Source organism: Neoarius graeffei, chromosome 17 (assembly GCF_027579695.1).
Source record: "Neoarius graeffei isolate fNeoGra1 chromosome 17, fNeoGra1.pri, whole genome shotgun sequence".
In the NCBI taxonomy this organism is placed as follows: domain Eukaryota; kingdom Metazoa; phylum Chordata; class Actinopteri; order Siluriformes; family Ariidae; genus Neoarius; species Neoarius graeffei.
This window is the reverse complement of record NC_083585.1, coordinates 12,147,216-12,172,926: the sequence shown is the minus strand read 5'-3', so window position 1 is coordinate 12,172,926 and position 25,711 is coordinate 12,147,216. Positions and strand designations below refer to the sequence as shown.

General features: G+C 40.0%; 1 protein-coding gene across 1 annotated transcript in view; it reads right to left on the bottom strand.

Annotated features, from left to right (window-relative positions):
- Window positions 1–21,979: 21,979 nt before the first annotated feature.
- dhrs12la (dehydrogenase/reductase 12-like a) overlaps window positions 21,980–25,711 on the bottom strand; it is a 56,040-nt gene continuing 52,308 nt past the window's right edge. The window contains exon 10 of the mRNA XM_060898024.1: window positions 21,980–22,723. Within this exon, the coding sequence (XP_060754007.1) occupies window positions 22,608–22,723 (116 nt within the window). The 3' untranslated portion in view covers window positions 21,980–22,607. The remainder of the gene's footprint in view (window positions 22,724–25,711) is intronic.

Here is a 25,711-nt window from a genome sequence, read left to right as displayed (position 1 = left end):
TATGAAGGGAAAAGGGGATGTCTCACAGTGGTAAACATGGCCTTGTCCCAACTTTTTTGAGACGTGGTGGTGTCATGAAATTTAAAAATCACCTAATTTTTCTCTTTAAATGATACATTTTCTCAGTTTAAACATTTGATATGTCATCTATGTTCTATTCTGAATAAAATATGGAACTTTGAAACTTCCACATCATTGCATTCCATTTTTATTTACAATTTGTACTTTGTCCCAACTTTTTTGGAATCGGGGTTGTAAATCGCCAACAGTGTTGCCAGCAAAGCACTCCCATCACAATTCCTCCTCTATGTTTCACCCTGGGAACCACACGTGTAGATACCATCCACTTCTCTTTTCCGTGGCTCACAAAGACATGGCAGTTGGAACCAAAAATCTCAAATTTTGACTGATCAGACCAAAGTACAGATTTCCACTAGTCTAGTGTCCATTCCTTGTGTTTCTTGGCCCAAGCAATTCTCTTCTTTTGTATTGGCCTTCCTCTTCTTCGTATTGGCCTCCCTTAGTGATTTTAATGCAACAGTTTGACTATGAAGGCTAGATTCACACCATCTCCTTCGAAGAGTTGATGATGAAATCTGTCTGGTACTTGAACTCTGGTAATTTCTGAAGCTGGTAACTACTGAACATATCCTCTGCAGCAGAAAGAAGTCTTGGTCTTCCTTTCCTGGGATGGTCTTCATGAGAAACAGTTTCATTCTATTGTTTGATGGTTTTTGCACCTGCACATTACATTATATTCAACTTTGTCATTGTGCAGAGTACAGGTACAAAGCCAATGAAATGCAATTCGCATCTAACCAGAAGTGTAAAATACAGTATTATTTACAGATAAATACCAGAAGTAAGCACTGCAGCATAGTGATACTGATATCTTACAGTATATACAATGATGGACAGTGACAATATACAGATGTTTGTAAATATTTAAATGCATATTTACAGAGGGAAAGTGGACAGGATTACAGAGTATTTAAAATTGTATGTACAGTTAGCAGGAGTTAACCCATATGTACTTGTCAGGATGCAGGCACTTACGAATGTATGTGCAGGGGAAAGTGGGGAATGCAGACTGGCAAACTAATCCAAAACCCTAGACGAAGTCAAGGGACAGGAAGGGGTCAATCGATCAGCAGACATAATAAGGGCTAGACGAAAGAGTAACGAGAAAATAACGAGCGCCGAGACCACAATAACACAGGGAGAATAACAAGGCTTGGTAAGACACTGAACAATACTTCACAGCGAGTGAGTGTGGGAGAGGTGTTTATATAGCGTGGGGTGTTTAACCAGGAAATGAGTGACAGGTGTAATTAATAGACAGGCCATAGAGGGTGCTGTGGTTCTTGGATGTTGTAGTTCAGATCGGCCATTTTTGTAGTCTGACTGGAAGGTTTTTTTTTTTTTAGATTTTTTTGGGGCTTTTTTCACCTCTATTTGGATAGGACAGCGTAGAGACAGGAAATGAGCGGGAGAGAGACAGGGAGGGATCAGGAAATGACCTTGGGTCGGAACCGAACCCGGGTCCCTGGATTTATGGTATGGCGCCTTATCCACCTGAGCCACGACGCCCCCCAGTCTGACTGGAAGTGGTGTGCTCTATTGTGTTACTGACTACTAGGGTGGAGCTTAAATGACAAATTGTTTTTCATTCATTTTATTTGGTCTTCCATTTGTACTAAAAGCCATATAGACATTTTGTGCATTATATATCTTAAATTTTATTGGTAGCTCAGTCAACACAAAGATTACAAAAGTATTTTTTTTTCTTTTTACAATTGCCCATTTTATGTATATTCTAGTTGGTACTACATCATCAGTTGTTCATTTATATTTATTTATTTTATTTACATTTGTTGCTGTGTGTACAAATTGCAAACTATTATTATTATATAGTTCATGTACAATTCTAGTCCTTTGCATTTCTGTGAGAAAGCCCACTGTGATGGCTTCTTGTTTAATGTATGATTTGAAATAATTTTATTTTCTTTTATTTTGTCTATGTGTATAGTAAGTTTTAGAAAAATTAGACACGTTCTTGGGCAGCTCTGTATTTGTATATATTATACAGAACTACAGATTCAGAACATATTTGGATAATTGCACACAGACACGTACAGTGGTGCTTGAAAGTTTGTGAACCCTTTAGAATTTTCTATATTTCTGCATAAATATGACCTAAAACATCATCGGATTTTCACACAAGTCCTAAAAGTAGAGAAAGAGAACCCAGTTAAACAAATGAGACAAAAATATTATACTTGGTCATTTATTTATTGAAGAAAATGATCCAATATTACATATCTGTGAGTGGCAAAAGTATGTGAACCTTTGCTTTCAGTATCTGGTGTGACCCCCTTGTGCAGCGATAACTGCAACTAAACGTTTCTGGTAACTGTTGATCAGTCCTGCACACCAGCTTGGAGGAATTTTAGCCCATTCCTCCGTACAGAACAGCTTCAACTCTGGGATGTTGGTGGGTTTCCTCACATGAACTGCTCGCTTCAGGTCCTTCCACAACATTTCGATTGGATTAAGGTCAGGACTTTGACTTGGCTATTCCAAAACATTAACTTTATTCTTCTTTAACCATTCTTTGGCAGAACAACTTGTGTGCTTAGGGCCGTTGTCTTGCTGCATGACCCACCTTCTTTTGAGATTCAGTTCATGGACAGATGTCCTGACATTTTCCTTTAGAATTCACGGGTATAATTCAGAATTCATTGTTCTATCAATGATGGCAAGCCATCCTGGCCCAGATGCAGCAAAACAGTCCCAAACCATGATACTACCACCACCATGTTTCACAGATGGGATAAGGTTCTTATGCTGGAATGCAGTGTTTTCCTTTCTCCAAACATAACGCTTCTCATTTAAACCAAAAAGTTCTATTTTGGTCTCATCCGTCCACAAAACATTTGTCCAATAGCCTTCTGGCTTGTCCACATGATCTTTAGCAGACTGTAGACAAGCAGCAATGTTCTTTTTGGAGAGCAGTGGCTTTCTCCTTGCAGCCCTGCCATGCACACCATTGTTGTTCAGTGTTTTCCTGATGGTGGACTCATGAACATTAACATTAGCCAATGTGAGAGAGGCCTTCAATTGCTTAGAAGTTACCCTGGGGTCCTTTGTGACCTCGCCGACGATTACACGCCTTGCTCTTGGAGTGATCTTTGTTGGTTGCCCACTCCTGGGGAGGGTAACAATGGTCTTGAGTTTCCTCCATTTGTACACAATCTGTCTGTCTGTGGATTGGTGGAGTCCAAACTCTTTAGAGATGGTTTTGTAACGTTTTCCAGCCTGATGAGCATCAGCAACACTTTTTCTGAGGTCCTCAGAAATCTCCTTTGTTCGTGCCATGATATACTTCCACAAACATGTGTTGTGAAGATCAGACTTTGATAGATCCTTGTTCTTTAAATAAAACAGGGTGCTCACTCACACCTGATTGTCATCCCATTGATTGAAAACACCTGACTCTAATTTCACCTTCAAATTAACTGCTCATTCTAGAGGTTCACATACTTTTGCCACTCACAGATATGTAATATTGGATCATTTTCCTCAATAAATAAATGACCAAGTATAATATTTTTGTCTCATTTGTTTAACTGGGTTCTCTTTATCTACCTTTAGGACTTGTGTGAAAATCCGATGATGTTTTAGGTCATATTTATGCAGAAATATAGAAAAGTCTAAAGGGTTCACAAACTTTCAAGCACCACTGTATTCAAAAGAAGTACCCATTCTACAGGGTTTTTTTTTTTAGCCTATTGGTACTTTTTTTGATATATTTTATCAATAAAGTAAATAAAAATATTCTCATCTCATTATCTCTAGCCGCTTTATCCTGTTCAACAAAATAATTTATTTATACATTGACTGACAATTATAGCAATGTGCCATATTTACCATGCACTAGTTCTGTATCCAGACTTCAGACATGCTCAAAAAAGTGTCTTCAGTATGGGTATAAGTAGACCTAGGGCCAGTAGAGGCTTTTTTCCTAAGCCTCTATTCTCTATAATATTTTCAACTTATGTTGTCAGGCACTGTGGGATAGGATCAGCTAGATTGGTTAGCTCCATAATGTTCGTGATCAGTTTTTAAAATGATTAACACTATAACAATTGCACAGTGTACATTTTACTGTATACTTTGCAATAAACCCTTAATAAACTGATATTAATGCTGCCCCAATCCATTCCAGTGTAGTGTTATTGTAGACCTTATATTGAATAATGCCTCTAATGACAGCATTACTTAATTGTGGTGGACTTTGTGGCTTGGCTGCCAAACTTCATGCTGATTTGAGCTACTAGTTAGATTTCTTAATTTTTGTTAATATATTACCAGAATTATTTTTAAATATATAGAAATCAAATTAGGTGGGAAGATGGTCATATTTAATAACTTTTTTAAAAAAAGTAGCTCCACCCTAATATATACAGATGTTTTATATGTATAATAAAGTGCCATGTGTGCAGCAGCAGCAGTATGAACACGCACAGTTGTTTATGTATACGGTATTATCGCATAAGTCGCATAGATTTTGCAACAATTTAAGTGGTTCATTTTGTGCAAGTGCTTAATAGTGCAAATGACATGTTAAAGTACTGAACAGTGCAGGATGAGTGCAGTGGTGGTGTAGAATTCAGCATGGTTACTGCCTCAGGGAAGAAGCTCTTTCTGAACCTGCTGGTGCAGGAGCAGAGGATTTGGTAAAGTGTGCAAGATGGGAGGAGGGAGAAAAGTGCATGGTTAGGATGGGTGGCATCCTTAATGATGATATTCGCCCTGCCCAAGCATCACTTGTGATAAATGTTCTCAATAGAAGGTAACTGAGTGCCGGTAATCTGTTGGGCAGTGTTCACCACCCGCTGGAGTGTTTTACAGTCTGATGCAGAGCAGTTGCCATACCATACTAAGATGCAGTTCGTGAGCATGCTCTCAGTGGTACAGCTTTAGAAGTCCACCAGTATCCTGGAACAGAGGTGAGCTTTCTTAAAGGAGATATGCAAAACCATGGCCTCACTTTTTGTTTATAATGCCTTGAGACCTCAAGAATGGCATAGGAATAGTTTCAAGTGTTAACAATAAATTTAATATAGTAATTTTTATGATTAAAATGATTCATATAGGTAGCGGTCTGAATGAATGACCTTGACATCTGTGACATCATAACGGGAAGGTTATTGGTTTCATTGCCATTTTCGCTATACTAAAACACAAAGCTAACTGCAACTTTGATCCTCCATTTTGAGCTAATTTATCACCATGCCACGTAGATGTGTTGCTGGTGGGTGCAGCAACATGACAGAAAGTGGATTTACAGGTGCTGGTCATATAATTAGAATATAATGAAAAAGTTGATTTCAGTAATTCCATTCAAAAAGTGAAATGTGTATATTATATTCATTCATTACACACAGACTGATATATTTCAAGTGTTTATTTCTTTTAATTTTGATTATTATAACTGACAACTAATGAAAACCCCAAATTCAGTATCTCAGAAAATTAGAATATTGTGAAAAGGTTCAATATTGAAGACACCTGGTGCCACACACTAATCAGCTAATTAACTCAAAACACCTGCAAAGGCCTTTAAATGGTCTCTCAGTCTAGTTCTGTAGGCTACACAATCATGGGGAAGACTGCTGACTTGACAGTTGTCCAAAAGACCACCATTGACACCTTGCACAAGGAGGGCAAGACACAAAAGGTCATTGCGAAAGAGGCTGGCTGTTCACAGAGCTCTGTGTCCAAGCACATTAATAGAGAGGTGAAGGGAAGGAAAAGATGTGGTAGAAAAAAGTGTACAAGCAATAGGGATAACTGCACCCTGGAGAGGATTATGAAACAAAACCTATTCAAAAATGTGGGGGAGATTCACAAAGAGTGGACTGCAGCTGGAGTCAGTGCTTCAAGAACCACTACGCACAGATGTATGCAAGACATGGGTTTCAGCTGTCGCATTCCTTGTGTCAAGCCACTCTTGAACAAGAGACAGCGTCAGAAGCATCTCACCTGGGCTAAAGACAAAAAGGACTGGACTGCTGCTGAGTGGTCCAAAGTTATGTTCTCTAATGAAAGTAAATTTTGCATTTCCTTTGTAAATCAAGGTCCTAGAGTCTGGAGGAAGAGAGGAGAGGCACAGAATCCACGTTGTTTGAGGTCCAGTGTAAAGTTTCCACAGTCAGTGATGGTTTGGGGTGCCATGTCATCTGCTGGTGTTGGTCCACTGTGTTTTCTGAGGTCCAAGGTCAACACAGCCGTCTGCCAGGAAGTTTTAGAGCACTTCATGCTTCCTGCTGCTGACCAACTTTATGGAGATGCAGATTTCATTTTCCAACAGGACTTGGCACCTGCACATGGTGCCAAAGCTACCAGTACCTGGTTTAAGGACCATGGTATCCCTGTTCTTAATTGGCCAGCAAACTCACCTGACCTTAACCCCATAGAAAATCTATGGGGTATTGTGAAGAGGAAGATGCGATACGCCAGATCCAACAATGCAGAAGAGCTGAAGGCCACTATCAGAGCAACCTGGGCTCTCATAACACCTGAGCAGTGCCACAGACTGATCGACTCCATGCCATGCCGCATTACTGCAGTAATTCAGGCAAAAGGAGCCCCAACTAAGTATTGAGTGCTCATACTTTTCATGTTCATACTTTTCAGTTGGCCACATTTCTAAAAATCCTTTTTTTGTATTGGTCTTAAGTAATATTCTAATTTTCTGAGCTACTGAATTTGGGATTTTCATTAGTTGTCAGTTATAATCATCAAAATTAAAAGAAATAAACATTTGAAATATATCAGTCTGTGTGTAATGAATGAATATAATATACAAGTTTCACTTTTTGAATGGAATTACTGAAATAAATCAACTTTTTCATGATATTCTAATTATATGACCAGCACCTGTATGTTGCATTCATGGTCCAAGAATGTTCAAACTGCAAAGATTTGGATGTGTTTTGTGAGAAATTCATGGGCACATTTTACTGATTACTCGTATGAAACCTCTGATCTGTTGAGCATTGGCTATAAGCCCATATTGAAAGAGGGTGCAGTACCAACAATTAAAGGTCCCATGGCATGAAATTTTCACTTTCTGAGGTTTTTTAACATTAAAATGAGTTCCTCTGACCTTCTTAAGTCACCCCAGTGGCTAGAAATTTCATAATGTGTAAACCAAACTATGCCCAACATTTGAGAATGGCGCGTCAAAACGGCGCGTTGATAAGCTCTTCCCTTTACTACGTCAGCAAGGGAGATGATCCCCACGCCCCCCCCCTCTGGATTCCCACCCACTGTATGGATTGCCCTGCCCAGTTGTAGTGAGGAGACCATAGAGGACACAACAACATGGCATCACCTAAGGGAGTGAAACATGGAAATTGCGCTGTACATGGATGTGACAACACAGAAAACAGTCTGTTTTTACTGCTGACGGGAGAGCCCCTGAAGACGCAGTGGCTTAATTTTATTTACTTCAATAATACGCCGTCGAGTCTACCTAAGACGGTGTATGTTTGTCAGAAGCATTTTCCTGAGGAATGTTTCCACAACTTGGGACAGTACAGGGCAGGTTTTGCACATCAACTGTCACTGAAGCCTGGGTCCGTACCAAGCATCCCTGCCGCATAGCAACAAACACCGAACAAGTAAGTGTATAACTGGTCGTTTTGCCGTGTTTTAAAATCGGTGCATTAGCCTAGCAATGGCTACATTAGCTGTGCAGCTAACCGCTTCCTGCAGTTAGCCAGGTAATCTGCACTACAAAACTAAAGAGCATGCAGCATGCTCTGTTAAACTGAGTTTAGTCTGGAAATTGACTGTAACTTATGAGCTTATGTTTGACTATTGCTCCGCAATGCATGTCTTCTGTTGGATAAGCGATATGTTGCTGTAGTTGCTGCTTCTATCCTCTTTGGTTATGGAGTGCGTGTTCAAGCCTAGGGTATTATATGTTCATAAACTACCACTCCGAACACTCTCACTCTCTGTTCTCTGTGTCACTTTGAGTTTACGAAAGGAGTCCGAGGGAGAACGGGGTTTTGTCTTAGCAGCGTGGCTACAGGCGCTGATAGCAGCAAGTATGTGTGTGCGCAGCTTGGTCAAGCCCCTCCCCCTCCCCCCATGGCCCGCCCCCACCCTCTACCCTTCCCCACCTCCTGCTTCTCATTAGCAAAACGACGCACTGGGAAAAGCGCTGAAATGGGGCTTTCTCCCAGGAGGCTATATTTACGTGCCGAGGGTTCATTTCGAGAAAGGCTGTGGATATAACATCCAGAAGCCTTCACGAGCCCATTTAAAGCATCAACAAACCACCATGCCATGGGACCTTTAAAGCAAAAGAAAACTACAAGAAAAGGAAAGGAAGTTCAGTTGCACCAGTTCTCCTGGAGTGTGAGCCGAGCAGTAATGGCGGAATACTCAGTATGGAGAAAATGGAGAATGAGTGGACCAGTCGTCAGATTTCTCTGCTGGATATGCTTGCCTCAGAAGCAATATCTTGCCCTTATGTGGAAGAAGCGAATGAACGAAGAACTGAAAGTCAGATTGTTTCAAAACAATTGGCCACAAGATCGGCCTTCAAGAAGCGAGAACACAGATGGGTAAGATGCGACTCTTGTTTGGTTACATCACAACAACAACAACACTACTCATTGTTTACCTGCATTTAGATTAATACATGTAACTTGTATTGTGTATTTAAGTTACCGGTATAAGATGATTTAATTTGCTTCAGAATGTGATTGTCGCAGTTCATCTGATTTATTTAATTAGCCTTTTACATTTTTATCAGTGAAAATGCATGCATGTCCATGTATGTTGCATAAGTTATAACACCTATTCTGTTTTAATGTGAGTCACATGAGACTGTCAGTTCAATTCCACCCAATTCTCTAGACTGCTTTGTTCTCTGGCTTTATTTCGCAAGGTGGGAGCCTCCATGACCGACGTGTTACTATCGGATTCACTTTCCAATGGTTCAAACTGATACGGTGCTATGTGTATAGCAGTAGCATGTACACACACTCCAATTTCAAGACGATCACAGTCAGATGTATTACTATCTGAAGAATCCGAAGAATCTCAAATAAATCCGAATGAAGAGCCCATTGCAACCACTTTCGCCTGCCGAGTCTGGCCTTTGGTCTATAGCTGTCAAAGGCCTCGGCCTTAAAACCGGTTACCGCTGAGACGTCACTCACTCAGGGGTGGCTGGCTCAGTGGGGCAGCTTGAATGCCAACTTTGCAGCCCCTTTTAACTCTCAAAAAATATATATTTTTAATTCCCATTTATGCAGCATACAAAAGTCAAGGATGGAGATACTATCCACTCAGAAATGTACTTAAAAATAAAGGTTCTGCATATCTCCTTTAAGGCTCCATAGAAAGTACAGATGTTGTTGTGCCTTTTTTAACAGAATGGAGGAGTTGAGGGACCAGGTGAGCTCATCGGAGATGTGGACACCAAGGAACATGAAGCTTGACACACACTATGAAAGTTCTATTCATGAAGATGGGAGTGTGTGCATGATGTCTTACCTGCCTGAAGTCCATGATCATCTCTTTGGTCTTTTGTGGGTTAAACACCAGGTTGTTATTGTCACCCCATGAGACCAGATGCTAGACTTCATCCCTAGAGGCTGATGCATCATTACCTCGTGTCCACTGCGAACTTGGTTATGCTGTTACAGCCATGGACAGGAACGCAGTCATGGGTGAATAAAGAGAACAGAAGAGAGCTCAGCACGCAGCCTTGTGGCATGCTGGTGTTCAGGGTTATAGTGGTGGAGGAGAGATTGTCTAACTTAACAGACTGGGGTCTGTTAGTCAGAAAGTCCAGAGTACAGTTGTAAAGGGAAGTGGTAATACCAAGCTGACTAAGATTGGAGGTCAGCTTGGACAGGAACGCAGTCATGGGTTTAACAGTGTTAAATGCTGCACTGAAATCAATGAACAGCATTCTGATGTATGAGTTGAGGCAGTCCAGGTTGGTCAGAGCAGAGTGGAGTGCTATGGAGATGGCATCCTCTGTTGACTTGTTGCGGCAGTAAGCAAACTGATGTGGGTCCATTGTGGCAGGTAAATAGGATTTCAAATGTGACAGAACCAGTCTCTCGAAGCACCTGGAAATGATGGGGGTGAGTGCAACAGTACAGAAGTCATTGAGGGCTGTGGCAGTGGAGTGTTTTTGGCACTGGCACAATGGAGGCAGTCTTGAAGGTGGTGGGGACAACTGCATGGGACAGGTTGAAAAATGTCCATAAAGACTCTGGCCAACTGCTTTGGATAAGCTCTAAGCACACATCAAGGTATTCCATAAGGACCGACTGCCTTCCATACAATCACCCTGCTCAGAGTACAGCAAACCACTGAGGTGGAGAAAATGAGAGGCTGCTCATCAGATGGTGGTTCTGCCTTGATGGTGACCTCTTTATTTCTCCAATCAAAGCAAGCACAGAAATATTTGAGCTCATCAGGGAGGGAGGCCGAGCTGGTTGGTGGTACAGTACTGGGTGGTTTGATGTCGGTGATGGTCCATAACCCTTGCCATATGTGCCAGGGATCAGAGGAATTTAAGTGTTCCTCAACTCTCTGTAGTTATATTTAGCCTGGGAGATTCCTCTTCTACTTGTCCAGAATGTACGCCGCCTTTCAGCCATAGTCAGCTGGGATAGGCTCTAGCTTGCCCGCAACCCTGCACAGGATAAGCAGTTATGGATGATGGATGGATTCCCTTTCTCAGGTTGGCCTTGACTGAGCAATAAGCTTCTTGGTCTCCAGACCTGAAGGCTGCATCTCTTGCTTTAAGCAGGAGGCAAACTTCTCTGTTCATTCATGGCATCTGATTAGGAAAGGTTTTTATTTCTTTGTATGTTACTCTGTCCACACACCTGTTAATCTGGTCTAGAACAGAGTTGGTGTAGGTGTCAGTGTTGATCAGAAAGTTTGTGGTGGCTTGGGCAGCAAACACATTCCAGTCTGTGTGCTGGAATTGATGCTGGAGAGTGGAATTAGCACCCTCAAATCAGACTTTGATAGTCCTTGTTGTGGGTTTCACATGTTTGATGGCTGGGGTGTACTTGGGGAACAGGAACAAAGAGAGATGATCAAACTGTCCGAGGTGTTGAAAGGCTGTGACTTTTTAAGCATCAGCCACATTGGTATAAACCTGATCCAAAGTTTTTTGTCTCCTTGTGGTGTAGGAGACATGCGAGTGAAACTTTTAAAGTACAGATCTCAAAGTGCAATGATTAAAATCCCCAGGAACAATAAAGGCACCATCCGGGTGCATTGTTTGCAACTTGCTAATAGCAGCACAAAGTTCTTTCATGGCCACTTTAGCATTAACATCTGGAGGGACAGAAACGCAGGCAGCAAAAATGCATGTAAACCCACATGGTAGGTAGAACGGTCTGCACTTAACAATCAAGGACTCCAGATCAGCAGAGTAATGTGTATCAGCAATGATGGAGTACGTACACCATGCTTTGTTTACATAAATGCATACACTGCCACCTTTGCCACCTCTGTCAGCCCTGAAAATGGTGCACCCCTCCAAATCCACCATGCTGTTTGGAATATTGTTGCTTAGCTATGTTTCTGTGAAAAACATCAGACTACAGTCCATGAGCCTTCACTGTGTTGGGTTGAGATTTTTAGTTTGTCCAGCTTGTTTGCCAGTTAGCGAGGAAGATGCTAGGTAGCGCTGGCCAGTATGGGTTTAGCCTTGGCACGCAAACCTCTGCGCTTACCCCAACTTTGTTTCCGGTCTCGACGCTGATACTTCTGGTCAGTATGAATGGCTCATTTGGTTTCAGTGTCCTCCTCAGCTCCAGTGGTAGCTGATTGAAGTAAAAAAGATGATCCAAAATGATGTCTGTAGAGCGATGATCATCAAGTAGTGTTTGTTGTATATGAAACTCACACAAATGAATGGAGTGAAAATGTAGGAAATGCACAGGAAAATAAAAAGTTGAAGATGCATGCAAAGTTCTTGCAATTTTTTCAGATTGACTGACCTTCACATCTAAAAGTAATGATGGACTATCACTTTTCTTCACTTAGTTGAGCAGTTGTATGTGTGTGTATATATATATATATATATATATATATATATATATATATATATATATATATATATATATTGTGTGTGTGTGTGTATATATACACACACACACACACATACACACACACACTATATATATATATTAAAAAAAAATCTCCTTCTCACCTCCGGCGGGGGGGTAGTATCCATGTCATCCTCAAGCTCGGGTCCTCTACCAGAGGCCTGGGAGTTTGAGGGTTCTGTGCAGTATCTTCGATGTTCCTAGGACTGCGCTCTTCTGGACTGAGGCTTCAGATGTTGTTCCTGGGATTTGCTGGAGCCACTCTCCCAGTTTGGGGGTTACTGCCCCAAGTGCCCCCACTACCACGGGGACCACGCAACCCTTGACCTTCCACATCCGTTCCAGCTGCTCTTTCAACCTTTGATACTTCTCAAGTTTCTCATGTTCCTTCTTCCTGATGTTGGCGTCAGCTGGGATCGCCACATCTATCACCACCACCCTCTTCTGCTCTTTGTCCACCACCACTATGTCCGGTTGGTTAGCCAGGATCTGTTTGTCAGTCTGGAAGCTGAAGTCCCACAGAACCTTGGCCCTGTTGTTCTCAGCCACCTTCTGTGGTATGGCCCATTGGGACTTGGGTACTTCTATTCCATACTGATTGCAGATGTTCCTGTATACTATCCCAGCCACTTGGTTGTGCCTCTCCATGTACGCTGATCCAGCTAGCATCTTACACCCTGCTACTATGTGCTGGACTGTTTCAGGGGCTTCTTTGCACAGTCTGCATCTTGGGTCTGATCTACTCTGGTAGATCCGGGCCTCTATGGCTCTTGTGCTTATGGCCTGTTCTTGTGCTGCCATGATTAGTGCCTCTGTGCTGTCTGTCAGTCCTGCATTATCCAGCCACTGGTAGAATTTCTTGATATCAGCCACTTCCTCTATCTGACGGTGGTACATGCCATGTAGGGGTTTGTCCCTCCAGGTTGTCTGTTCCTCCTCCTCCTCTGCACTCTCATCAGGGTTCTGCTGCCTGAGACATTCACTTAGCAGTTCATCCTTTGGGGCCATCTTTCTGATGTATTCTCGGATTTTCGATGTTTCATCCTGGACCGTGGTCTTGATGCTCACTAGCCCTCGGCCTCCCTCTTTCCACTTAGTGTATAGTCTCAGGGTGCTGGACTTGGGGTGGAACCCTCCATGCATGGTGAGGAGCTTTCTAGTCTTGATATCTGTGGCTTCTATCTCCTCCTTTGGCCAGTTTATGATACCAGCGGGGTATCTGATGACTGGTAGTGCGTACTTGTTGATGGCTCGGACCTTGTTCTTACCATTCAGCTGACTTTTCAGGACCTGCCTTACTCTCTGGAGGTATTTGGCTGTGGTTGACTTCCTTGTGGCCTCTTCATGGTTTCCATTAGCCTGTGGGATGCCAAGGTACTTGTAGCTGTCTTGGATATCCCCTCAGTCCGGATCATCTTGCCTCTCTTTGAGACCATCCGGCCACACTTGTCCAATCCGAATGTTGACTTGGGCAATGGGTTTTGAGTTGGCCTCTAGGGTTGTCTTCCACATTTCCATTGAGTTCTGGATGAAGGTCCTTTGAGTCGTAGGCTTTCTTGTAGTCAATCCAGGCAGTGCACAGGTTGGTCTGTCTCTTCTTACAGTCTCGGGCGACTGTTCTATCTTGGCTCCTCTGGTGTTACTGCCAATTCCTTTCTGTGCCTCGCTCATGTATTGAGCCACATTCTGGGTGAGTCCCATCCCTCAGCAGCTGGTTCATCTGTGCTGCTAGGCGTTCATGGAGTGCAGTTAGCGTCTTCAGCCAGTACGTATGGATCATATCGGGGCCTGGTGCTGTCCAGCTCTTCATCTTTGACACTCTTTGGCACTGTTTGGCAGTTTCGAGTGCCTCTGGTATGGAGAGTGACTTCCTGGGTGCCCCTTTATTGTTCCCATGTTCCCTTTCTGTAGTTCAGCTAGCTGGCTAACTTCTCTCCTTGCATGATGATGGTATTTCATCTGGGATTGCTTGTATAGTAGCATTCCAGCAAATCTGTATTTTCTGTCCTCGTCCATCGATGTCTTGTTCCAGTAGCCCATTTCTCATCAGTTTGCCCAGTTTGCAGACCTTGTTGACCCTTGTTGGCCCAGGCGACATCTGAGCCTCTATCAGTTATGTCTTCACTCATTCCTGAGGTAGGCTGATATATCATGAGGGGTCTTGCCTAAGGACCCTTACTGGATGATGTTTTGCCCCAACCGGGATTCGAACCCTGATCTCCCGCATCGTAGTCAGTGAGCATAACCACTGTACTATCCAGCTGTATATATACATACTGTACATATACACACACTACCGTTCAAAAGTTTGGGGTCACCCAGACAATTTTGTGTTTTCCATGAAAAGTCACACTTTTATTTACCACCATAAGTTGTAAAATGAAAATAGAAAATATAGTCAAGATATTTTTCTGGCCATTTTGAGCATTTAATCAACCCCACAAATGTGATGCTCCAGAAACTCAATCTGCTCAAAGGAAGGTCAGTTTTATAGCTTCTCTAAAGAGCTAAACTGTTTTCAGCTGTGCTAACATGATTGTACAAGGGTTTTCTAATCATCCATTAGCCTTCTGAGGCAATGAGCAAACACATTGTACCATTAGAACACTGGAGTGATAGTTGCTGGAAATGGGCCTCTATACACCTATGTAGATATTGCACCAAAAACCAGACATTTGCAGCTAGAATAGTCATTTACCACATTATAGAGTGGTAAATGTATAGAGTGTATTTCTGATTAGTTTAAAGTGATCTTCATTGAAAAGAACAGTGCTTTTCTTTCAAAAATAAGGAAATTTCAAAGTGACCCCAAACTTTTGAACGGTAGTGTGTGTGTGATATATACACACACACACACACACACAAATATATATATATATATATATATATATATATATATATATATATATATATATATATATATATGTGTGTGTGTGTGTGCTGAAGAAAAGCATCCCCATACCATGATGCTGCCACCACCATGTTTCACAGTGGGGATGGTGTGTGCAGGGTGATGAGCAGTGTTAGTTTCCCGCCACACATAGTGCTTTGCATTTAGGCCAAAAAGTTCAACTTTGGTCTAATCTGACCAAAGCACATTCTTCCACATGTTTGCTGTGTCCCTTACATGGCTTCTGGCAAACTGTAAACGGGACTTCTTATGCCTGTCTTTCAATAATGGCTTTCTTCTTGCCACTCTTCCAAAAAGGCCAGATTTGTGGAGTGTACGACTTATAGTTGTCCTGTGCACAGATTCTCCCACCTGAGCTGTGGATTTCTGCAGCTCCTCCAGAGTGATCATGGGCCTCTTGGCTGCTTCTCTGACCAGTGCTCTCCTTGCTCGCTCTGTCAGTTTAGGTGGACGGCCATGTCTTGGTAGGTTTACAGTTGTGCCATACTTTTTCCATTTTTGAATGATAGATTGAACAGTGCTTCTTGAGATGTTCAGAGCTTGGGATATTTTTTTTTATAACCTAACCCTGCTTTAAACTTCTCCAGAACTTTATCCTTGACCTGTCTGGTGAGTTCTTTGGTCTTCATGATGCTGTTTGTTCTTCAGTGTTCTCTAACAAACCACTGAGGCCTTCACAGAACAAGTGCATTTATGCTGAGAGTAAATTACACACAGTAGGACTCTATTAACTGTTAAATGTAAATGCACTCTAAATGTAACTCTATTAAATGTATAGATGTGTGTGTGTGTGTGTGTGTATACAGGTCCGTCTCAGAAACTGGTCTCTCATTTGGGACATTATGGTCAAAAAATAAATTTTCTAATTTTACTTTTTTTGCATTTACTTAACACTCAATGTTTCTTTTGTCATGTTTAATAAGAATAAAGATAACCTCTTGCTTTATCTGGCCTCCACTGTGGAAAATTTTAACCATGTTCTGAAGTTCACTTGCATAACATGGAAACATGTATGCATTTAAAAACCCTCTTTAATAAACAAGGAATATCTTTTTCTGTACATATGTTTGTTTCTTTAAATGCAATTATTGGACAGAAAAACAAAAATGTGTTTTTGTTTTTCTGTCCAAACACCCCTTATTTTGTTATCATTATTTTTTAAATTTTACTCCTTAGTTTCGAATGTTTCAGTTTTCATTCATTTTATTAAACTTTACTTTATTGTGCCTGCAGAATGTCATGTAGATACACCCCTTATTTTGTACTAAATTATCAATTAGCATAATAGTAATACACAGACAAAAGTTTGAAACTGTCACACAATATCCCATTGATTGATTCAATTGTTTGCTTTTTTCATCACTAACGTAACATGGAAACATTTTTTTTCTTTACTAGTTTCTTTTTACAGTGAAGATATCATGACTTATATCACATCTGAACAAGTTGCAGATTTACACACTGCATTAAAATGTAATCATTCTCACAACTTAAAGTTAAATTATATTTTGATTACAATTCAAATATTTTTGTAAAATTGATTTACATATAAAGTACATCATGAAGAATTAAAGCCCCTCCTTCACAGATGAGTGAAAATGTTGATTAAATTTCCTCTTTTTGATTGCTTGAGTTAAAAATGCCAAGTTATGATGACTGAATTGATTATTCACTTAAATATGAATAATATGATACATTTTGGGTATTTGATATGGCGAAATAGGACTGTTTGCAAAATGACAGTGAAAATGACCCTTTCAATATTGCATACTGTCAAAATGATCCATTTTCTCATCCTGATCAATTACATACAAAGAACTACTGAGATATAGAATAAAGATGTGATTTTTCCTTGATATGAAATTTCAATCAATTTCGCCTATACTCTGTGAAAGAGGGAATTTAAATACAAGAAAGCACAGACAGCCGACCACTTCCATGTTACGAACATAAGATAAAATCATTAATTCCACAGTTGCTCACAATTAATATCAATTCTTCTCAGGTAACTGTGTGATTATCATTTCTGTGAGGAACTGAAACAGTTAGCGACATATTTCCAAAAAATTATTCTCATTCACTCTTTATGGTTACAAGTTCACTCTCGTAATAAGGAAGCACGATCTCAGACAGCTGACCACTTCGTTACGAACGTGAGAGAAAATCATTAATTCCGTTATTTCTCACAAATCACATCAACTTCTCAGCTCTGTCCGTTATTATTGCTTCTGAAAGGAAATGAAACGGTCAGCCACCTTAATAAAATAATTCTTGTTCCCCTTTTATGGTTTAAAAGCTCACTATTGTAATAATTGTAACGATTATGTGTGGCCGTTTCTGTATTATGAAAGTGTGAAAAATTTTTAATTCTCTAATTCCTCATAAATAATATCAGTTCTTCACAGCTAGGCCTGACGGTCATCAAATATTAATGTCAAATAAAATTATTCAATATGAAATGCCTAGAACTAAGCTGATAATGTGGCCCATTATGACAAAATGTTCAAATCCATCATTGTGGCAAAGTGACTGGCTGCAGATTCTATCAAAAGTTCAATCTAAATGGACCATGGTTGCAAAATATTGGCCAAAAATACACAAACACTATAAAATATGAAAGTAAGATGAAAAAGAAACATTCTATTGCCTTATACTGCAAGACTAAAACCGTCAAAACTCACCTTTTCAGTGATAATGTCCGAACAGATCACTTGAAAGACTGCAAATGGAAGCACGATCAACTTCTAACTGCTGGAGTGGAAAATTCCATTCTATACATGCAAATTGTTAATGTGTGTCCTTCCCCGCACACAAAACACGCTCCAGTAAAAAATAGACCACAACTCATTTTATAGCTCAGAAATTTATACAAGACCAGCTACCATTGTAACATATTCTGTAAGAAACATATTCTTTCAGCTACTTTCAGCTTTCATTTTAAAAAACAAAATCGCAGATTTATAACTAAATTTTTATATGGCGTAGTGGTTTAAGTTACTACTTTTGGTGAGGTAGTAACCTTCACCCTAAGGCTTTCCGTTTAGATCAAAACACACTATCATATTGGTTTTGGGTATGCAGAAAATGGAGTTGCAGTGGTGATCAAATATTTTGCATGATGTTTTATTATGGTTATGATTATTCTGTGAGCGCACCAATCCTTAGGTGTATAAAGTTACAACTTAAAAATACAATTAGTGATAACTGTAGACTTTTCAGTGGAATACAACCTTTTTAAGGGAACGTGATGCAGTCAACCATTTATCATGTCCCAGATCAAGCTGCCATTTTCCACAAATTTGCAGAATTTTTGCCAAATTCTGAATAAAGTATTCATATCAAAGATTTAGTTTTATCTGTATTATTTCTTTCATCATTTTATTTCCAATTAAAACCAACATCACCATTCAAAACCATATAGTTTATTGACTGTGAGGTATATTTAGTGGGGTACCCCTACAGTACCCAGTTTCTGAGACAGACCCTGTGGCAGTGGGGGCGTGGTCAAGCGGCGGTCTTTGACAGGAGGGCGGAGTCAGGGAAGGTAAGTGGCAGAATCACTATACCTGATGTTAGTTAACCTGTGTTTGTGTCTTTCCCAGTGACCACGCCCTATATAAGGAGAGAGAGAGAGAGCAGAGGAAGAGAGCTCTCTCCCGAACCAGACGACTGGTGTGTGTGTGTGTGTGTGTGTGCGTGCACGCGTAGATAGGAGGAGAGTGTGTCTAAAGTCTGAAAAGACCATAAATAAAGAGTTTGTTTGTGGAACTTAATTCTGGCCTGCCGTCTTTCTGTGCTCCACCCCTACGAACTGCTACAGACCCATATATATATATATATATATATATATATATATATATATATATATATATATATTGTATGCATGTATGTATGTATGTGTGTGTGTGTATATATGTGTGTGTCTATATATATAATCTATAGATAATAGGATAGATAGATATATGTGTGTGTGTGTATAATTTATATTTATGTATGTGTATGTGTGAGAGAGAGGATATTACAAAGTTGCGCGAAGTCATGAAGTTTATCTTCGAGTGGTCAATATGCTCATGAGTGAGTGAAGCAAACAAGTGAAAATATTTTCAGCACAAGAAGATAAACTTCTTATCTCCTTGTAAAGATTAGAAAAAATCCACCTTTTGTTGAAGTAGCTTCATCTCACACTGGGGAAAAATTTGAATAATCCAACCTTTAATTAAAGTAAATTTATTCAAAGAAAAACAAATCCCTCATCAAGCAATAGTTATTTTCAGCAAAAACACATGTCCCACTATTATTGGTACCCCTGAATTCAACACTTTATACAACCTCCCATTGCCAGTAAAACAGTACAAATGCCTTGTTCTGTATTCTCTCAACACATAATGTTGGAGAATACAGAGCAAGGCATTCCATTCCTCTTAACAGAATCTCTCCAGATCATCCAGTCTTAGGTGCCCTTTCTTGTACACTGTCCTCTTCAGCTCACCCCACAGGTTTTCAATGGGGTTCAGGCACTTGTGTTGATTTGGACATTATGCTTCAGATCATTTTCCTGCTGGAAGATCCAATGACACAGATTTTGTTTGCTTTCAGAGGCAGCCAGAGTTTGATTTAGAATGTCCTGGTGTTTCATGGAGTCCATGATGCCATTCACCCTAACAAGATTTCCAGGACCTTTGGAAGAAAAACAGCCCCCCCCCCCAAAAAAAAAAAAAAAAAATCACAAAGTACACCATATTTTACAATTGGGATAGGGTTATTTTCATACCAAATCCACCTTGAGTTTTTATTGCCAAAAAGCACATTTGTTTCATATTTGTACCCCAGTTAATCTGGAAGTAATAGATTACAGCTTGAAAGTTCCTCCTCACTCCAATCAACTCAAAAATCCATCCATCCATTATCTGTAACCGCTTATCCTGTTCTACAGGGTTGCAGGCAAGCTGGAGCCTATTCCAGCTGACTATGGGCGAGAGGTGGGGTACACCCTGGACAGGTCATCGCAGTCAATTCAGAATGTACAATTCAAATGGGAAGCATCAGTTACTCTAATTTCGAGGGGTGTCAATTATAGTGGCACATGCGTTTTGTTCAACCGTTTCTTGATGAGAGATTTGTTTTTCTCCAGATATATTTATTAAAGTTTGGGGTTTTCCTCATTTTTTCAGCGCATCATCAAAAGGTGGATTTCTTTCTAACCCTTTTTACTAATCTTAACAAGGGGTGTCAATAATTGTTTCTTGGGAACTGTATAATGTAGTTTTGGGATTTTGGCAGTCTTATGCCATCTTCAGGTCTCTCCACAGAAGTTCTATGGAGTTTAAGTTGGGGCTTTCATTTTCTTCAAGGACTTTTCCATATTTGGTTCCTTTCCTTCAGTTCTGACCAGTCCCTGCAAAATCTTGTCCAGATCTATGTCTCAACACAATTTGATCACAGAGGACTATGGAGTTCATACAAAGATTTTGGTTGATTGTGGGAACTTGTATATACAGATGTGTGCCTCTCTAAATCATGTCCAATCAAATGAATTTACTCTTGACTCCAGGCAATTTCTCGCGATATCGTGAGATCTTTACAGTAAGTAAGATGCACCTGAGCTGAATTTGGGGAGTGCCTTAGCCAAGGGTCTGAATACTTGTTAAGAAATTAATTATACTAATTAATAAATTAGATTTTTAATACAGTTTCCAAAAAAAGTCAAATTTTATTAATGGGATAACAATCAGGTGTGAGTGGGCACCCTGTTTTATTTAAAGAACAGGGTTCTATCAAAGTCTGATCTTCACAACATGTTTGTGGAAGTGTATCATGGCATGAACAAAGGAGATTTCTGAGGACCTCAGAAAAAGAGTTGTTGATGCTCATCAGGCTGGAAAAGGTTACAAAACCATCTCTAAAGAGTTTGGACTCCACCAATCCACAGTCAGACAGATTATGTACAAATTGAGGAAATTCAAGACCCTTGTTATCCTCCCCAGGAGTGGTCGACCAACAAAGATCACTCCAAGAGCAAGGAGTCTAATAGTCAGCGAGGTCACAAAGGACCCCAGCGTATAATATTTTTGTCTCATTTGTTTAACTGGGTTCTCTTTATCTACTTTTAGGACTTGTGTGAAAATCTGATTGTTTTAAGTCATATTTATGCAGAAATATAGAAAATTCTAAAGGGTTCACAAACTTTCAAGCACCACTGTATGTCTTGATTAATGGCCAAAAGGTACATTTAGTCCATTTTCTATTAAAATAGAATATTTTCTGAACCCATTGTAATATAGTAATATTACCAATATATAGTAATAATATTCCCCATCTTATCTGTCCCTCTGAGTTACATGTTGATCCTGGGATTGAGATGCTGGCCTCTTCTGCCCCTCGGACCTGCTTGATCCATCCTGGTGCCCTGTGTCTGGTCGGAGTTTTATCGCCCCACTCCTGTGAAGGACGGCCCCATGAGGACAGTTGAGGGTTATACCTGTTAAAACTGTTAATATTATAGTCAGGCTGTCTGTTGTTGCCCAAATGAGGATGGGTTCCCTTTTGAGTCTGGTTCCTCTCGAGGTTTCTTCCTCATGTCGTCTGAGGGAGTTTTTCCTTGCCACCGTCGCCACAGGCTTGCTCATTGGGGATAGATTAGGGATAAAATTAGCTCATGTTTTAAGTCGTTCAAATTCTGTAAAGCTGCTTTGCGACAATGTTTATTGTTAAAAGCGCTGTACAAATAAACTTGATTTGATTTGATTTAATTCCACTTAACTGTGTGACCGATGTTTATTTTTCATTATCTCTCACACCCATTGTTATACCAGATTTATTCATGTAGGCCTTTATTAATTATGGATGAAAATGGACCATATAACATTTTACAGGTCTGTTACAATGAACACCTATTTAGTTCAAAGTTACTTGCTGATTACATGTAGTGAAACAGTAAAATTTATATTACTAATTTTGCATATTAAGCTTCATTGTTGAAACATTTTGCAGAGCCTGAGACTGCACCTTTTCAGACAGAATGCACCTGAGACCAACTCACTGGGTAACTGGGCAAAGAATGAGATACAGTGATTTGGGTCTGTGCAGGTTCCCACCTGGTTGACCAGATCAGCTATAATCACTGTGTATAACTGAAAACCCATGGTTAGCCCAATGAGCTGGCATAAAAGGCAGGCAACAAATTATCTCCCAACTGGGACAAAAGTTTTAATATGAATGCAAATGGATGTATGTCATATATTTACTGAAAACATTCTACACATTTACCATTTGTTTTACACCCTGAAATTAATGGCTTCATATTTATAATGAATAAGTCCCGCTGGAAACCCAACATTTATGATAAAAGTCTCCCTGTGTTAACCTGGTAAACTGTAGATGTATTAAATACGTTAGTTCTGTCTCTGTTTTCTTATCTAATCTACATAATGCGTGTGCATGTTGCTTAAATGGCACTACTGTGTGTATTTGGCCAAAATGTGTGTGCTCTTTGAGAGACCAGGTTCTCATAACCTGTTTCTGTTTGTTCAGTGAGGTTGGAATCCTTTTGCTATCTCCTCCATGACACTCATGAACTTCTCATCTTCCAGTTGGGAACTGTGTGTCCAAGCCAGTGGCAGATGGGTTGATACCATTCTCCGATCTACAATGTGACAAAAAAAATTTTGTTAATGAAAAATGAGAGGGGTGAACTTTATTACGCTAAAAGAAAAAGTGAGATATTTGTTTTAAAAAATTACCCCAATCTTCATTTTTTTCATACTTCTCCCCTTTCTGTCCACATTCAGCCTTAAGAAACACATTTTCTTTTATAAAATAGGAACGAGTTGTATTTTACTGTGAAATACATCTTCATAAGGAATCAGTACTGGCTAAAGTGGTTAATGACCTAGCTTGCCTTGGATTGTGAATGTTTGTTTTGGCACTGTTGGATTTAAATGCTGTATTCAAGGCAATGTAACTGCAGTCTGCATCCATACAATACAACACAAATTTGCCAGAGAAATAGGACATTTCTGACAAAAGTTTTTCGATGTGTGACAGACTAACTCAGGAATTAGACGCATTTGTTCCTCAATAAAATTGTATTTAACTGACCATTAACAGTTACTTTTGTGTTAACGTAGATTCTTCAGGTTATTGAACAATGAACTACAGCATATTTTTATCCCCTTACAGCCTCTTTGCTACCTTAATCATGCATTTTAATTGTATGCTGATAACTGACTGTACCTTAGTTTTTTAGCCAGATTCAGTAGCATAGCTGCACAAAAGGGATAAATTACAAACTTAAGTTTTGCACTCAATTCTCCATCAATAAACAGTTGACAATTTCACCAAAATAGACTATGATGAATTTACTGGTTAGACAATTGCACTTTTTGACCATAAAGGATACAGTCATAGAAGCAAGTTATTTATGATCATGTTGTCACCCAAATGAGGATGGGTTCCCTTTTGAGTCTGGTTCCCCTCAAGGTTTCTTCCTCATGTTGTCTCAGGGAGTTTTTCCTTGCCACCATCACCTCAGGCTTGCTCGATAGGGATAAGTTTATAAATTCATATGTTTAAAATTTATATCCAGAATTTATATAGATGAACAACAACAACAACTTTATTCATCACACATACACTTGTGAAATTCCTCTCTGCATTTAACCCATCTGAAGCAGTGAACACACATGCATGTGCACACACGTTAGCAATGAGCACACACATACCCAGAGCAGTGGGCAGCCATGCTAACAGCACCCGGGGAGCAGTTGGGGGTTAGGTACCTCAGCCTAAGGTTACCCCATGTTAACCTAACCGCATGTCTTTGAACTCTGGGAGAAACCGGAGCACCAAGAGAAAACTCACACAGACACAGGGAGAACATGCAAACTCCACACAGAAAGGCCCCTGTCAGCCACTGAGCTTGAACCTAGAACCTTCTTGCTGTGAGGCAACAGTGCTAACTTCTACATCACCGTGCCGCCAGTAAAGCTACTTTGCGACAATGTCTATTGTTAAAAGCCCTATACAAATAAAATTGACTTGACATAAAAGCTTGGAAGAAAGTTATATGAAGGTTCATGGTAGTCTTGGTAGTCTTGATTTCATCTCTTGCAGAGATACAATAAACAATTGTTGCAGGATTATCCTGTTCCACATTCTAAGAGCTGCTTCTGGAGGACACTGGAGTGTCCTCTAGAAATGACAAAAGTAAACTTGAGCAAAAGATTCAAGCAGCTTCAACACACAGGCTCAGCAAGATGCTGTCTTTCTCACTGGCACTCCAGTTGCAGCTCCCTGCGAAATATACAGTGTATAAATCACCCAACATTCATTCATTAGCACTTTGCAACTCCACCATCCATTCACAGTAGCCTGTGATCACACCCCTGCTTCCAGCTGTTGAAGGCGATTTCTGCCTGTCAGACTCCAGTGGTATCAATCATTTTTAATAAAAGCCTGACAGTTTTTGGTGTAACAGCATATAGTGTACCCAGCCTGTAGATATTTAATATGCTGTAATTTAAGCTTCCCATGTCATACAAGTTGATTAGTAGGTATAAAGCAGTATCTATAAATACTAGTATTTGTGAGTCCTTCATCATGGGTATGTTTTCATGACAATGCTGCCTACATTGCTCAGTGACACTAAAATCTCAATATTGTTTGAACCAAGCATTAAAAAAAATTGACCAATTCTGTTACCTAGACCTACATTTATCTTTTTTCTTATAACATGTTTCTCATTATGAGGGGGTCTTTTTCATTATAATGAGATCTTTCTGCATGGAGGTTATCATTATTAAAAGGGCTTCTCATTAAAATGACATGTTCTCATTATAAAAAGATGCTATCGGGATTTTTTTTCTTGATTGGCAGCACAGTATTTTAATTAAAATTTCATTGATTCAGACATGCTCTTCTACCCACCACTGGTATTAACAGGTGGTAATTTGAGTTACTAGCATGGTGCTTCTCCTCTGACCTCTTTTGTTAAAGTTTAGTCCATCAACGTGCAGCTCACTAGATGTTTTGTGTTTTTGTACCATTATCTGTAAAATCTAGAGATTATTTTGTGCGCCATGAGGCAAATTGAAGTGTACCATGGAATTTTGAGGAATTGTGTGTTTTTCATACAGGATCATGAAATATTTTTAAAAACACCAATGACATTGTTTCTTAATTAAAAATGTTTGTAGGTAGTCACTTATTTACAAGTTAAATTTTTTTTTTAATCTAACACAATTTATAATCGCACTATCCGCTATCACTCAAATGAGGATGTAAGTCTTGTTCCTCTCAAGGTTGAGCCTCGTATCAGCTCAGGGAGATTTTCCTTGTCACCATCATCTCTGGCTTACTCATTAGGGATAAATTTATAAATTCATCCACCCACCCATCATCTGTAACCGCTGTGCAAGATCGTGGGCAAGCTGGAGCCTATCCCAGCTGACTATGGGCGAGAGGCAGGGTACGCCCTGGGCAAGTCACCAGATCATCACAGGGCTGACATATAGAGAGACACAACAATTCACATTCACACTTACAGTTAATTTAGAGCCACCAAGTAACCTAATCTGCATGTCTTTGGACTGTGCAGACACGGGGGGGCAGGCATGCAAACTCCACACAGAAA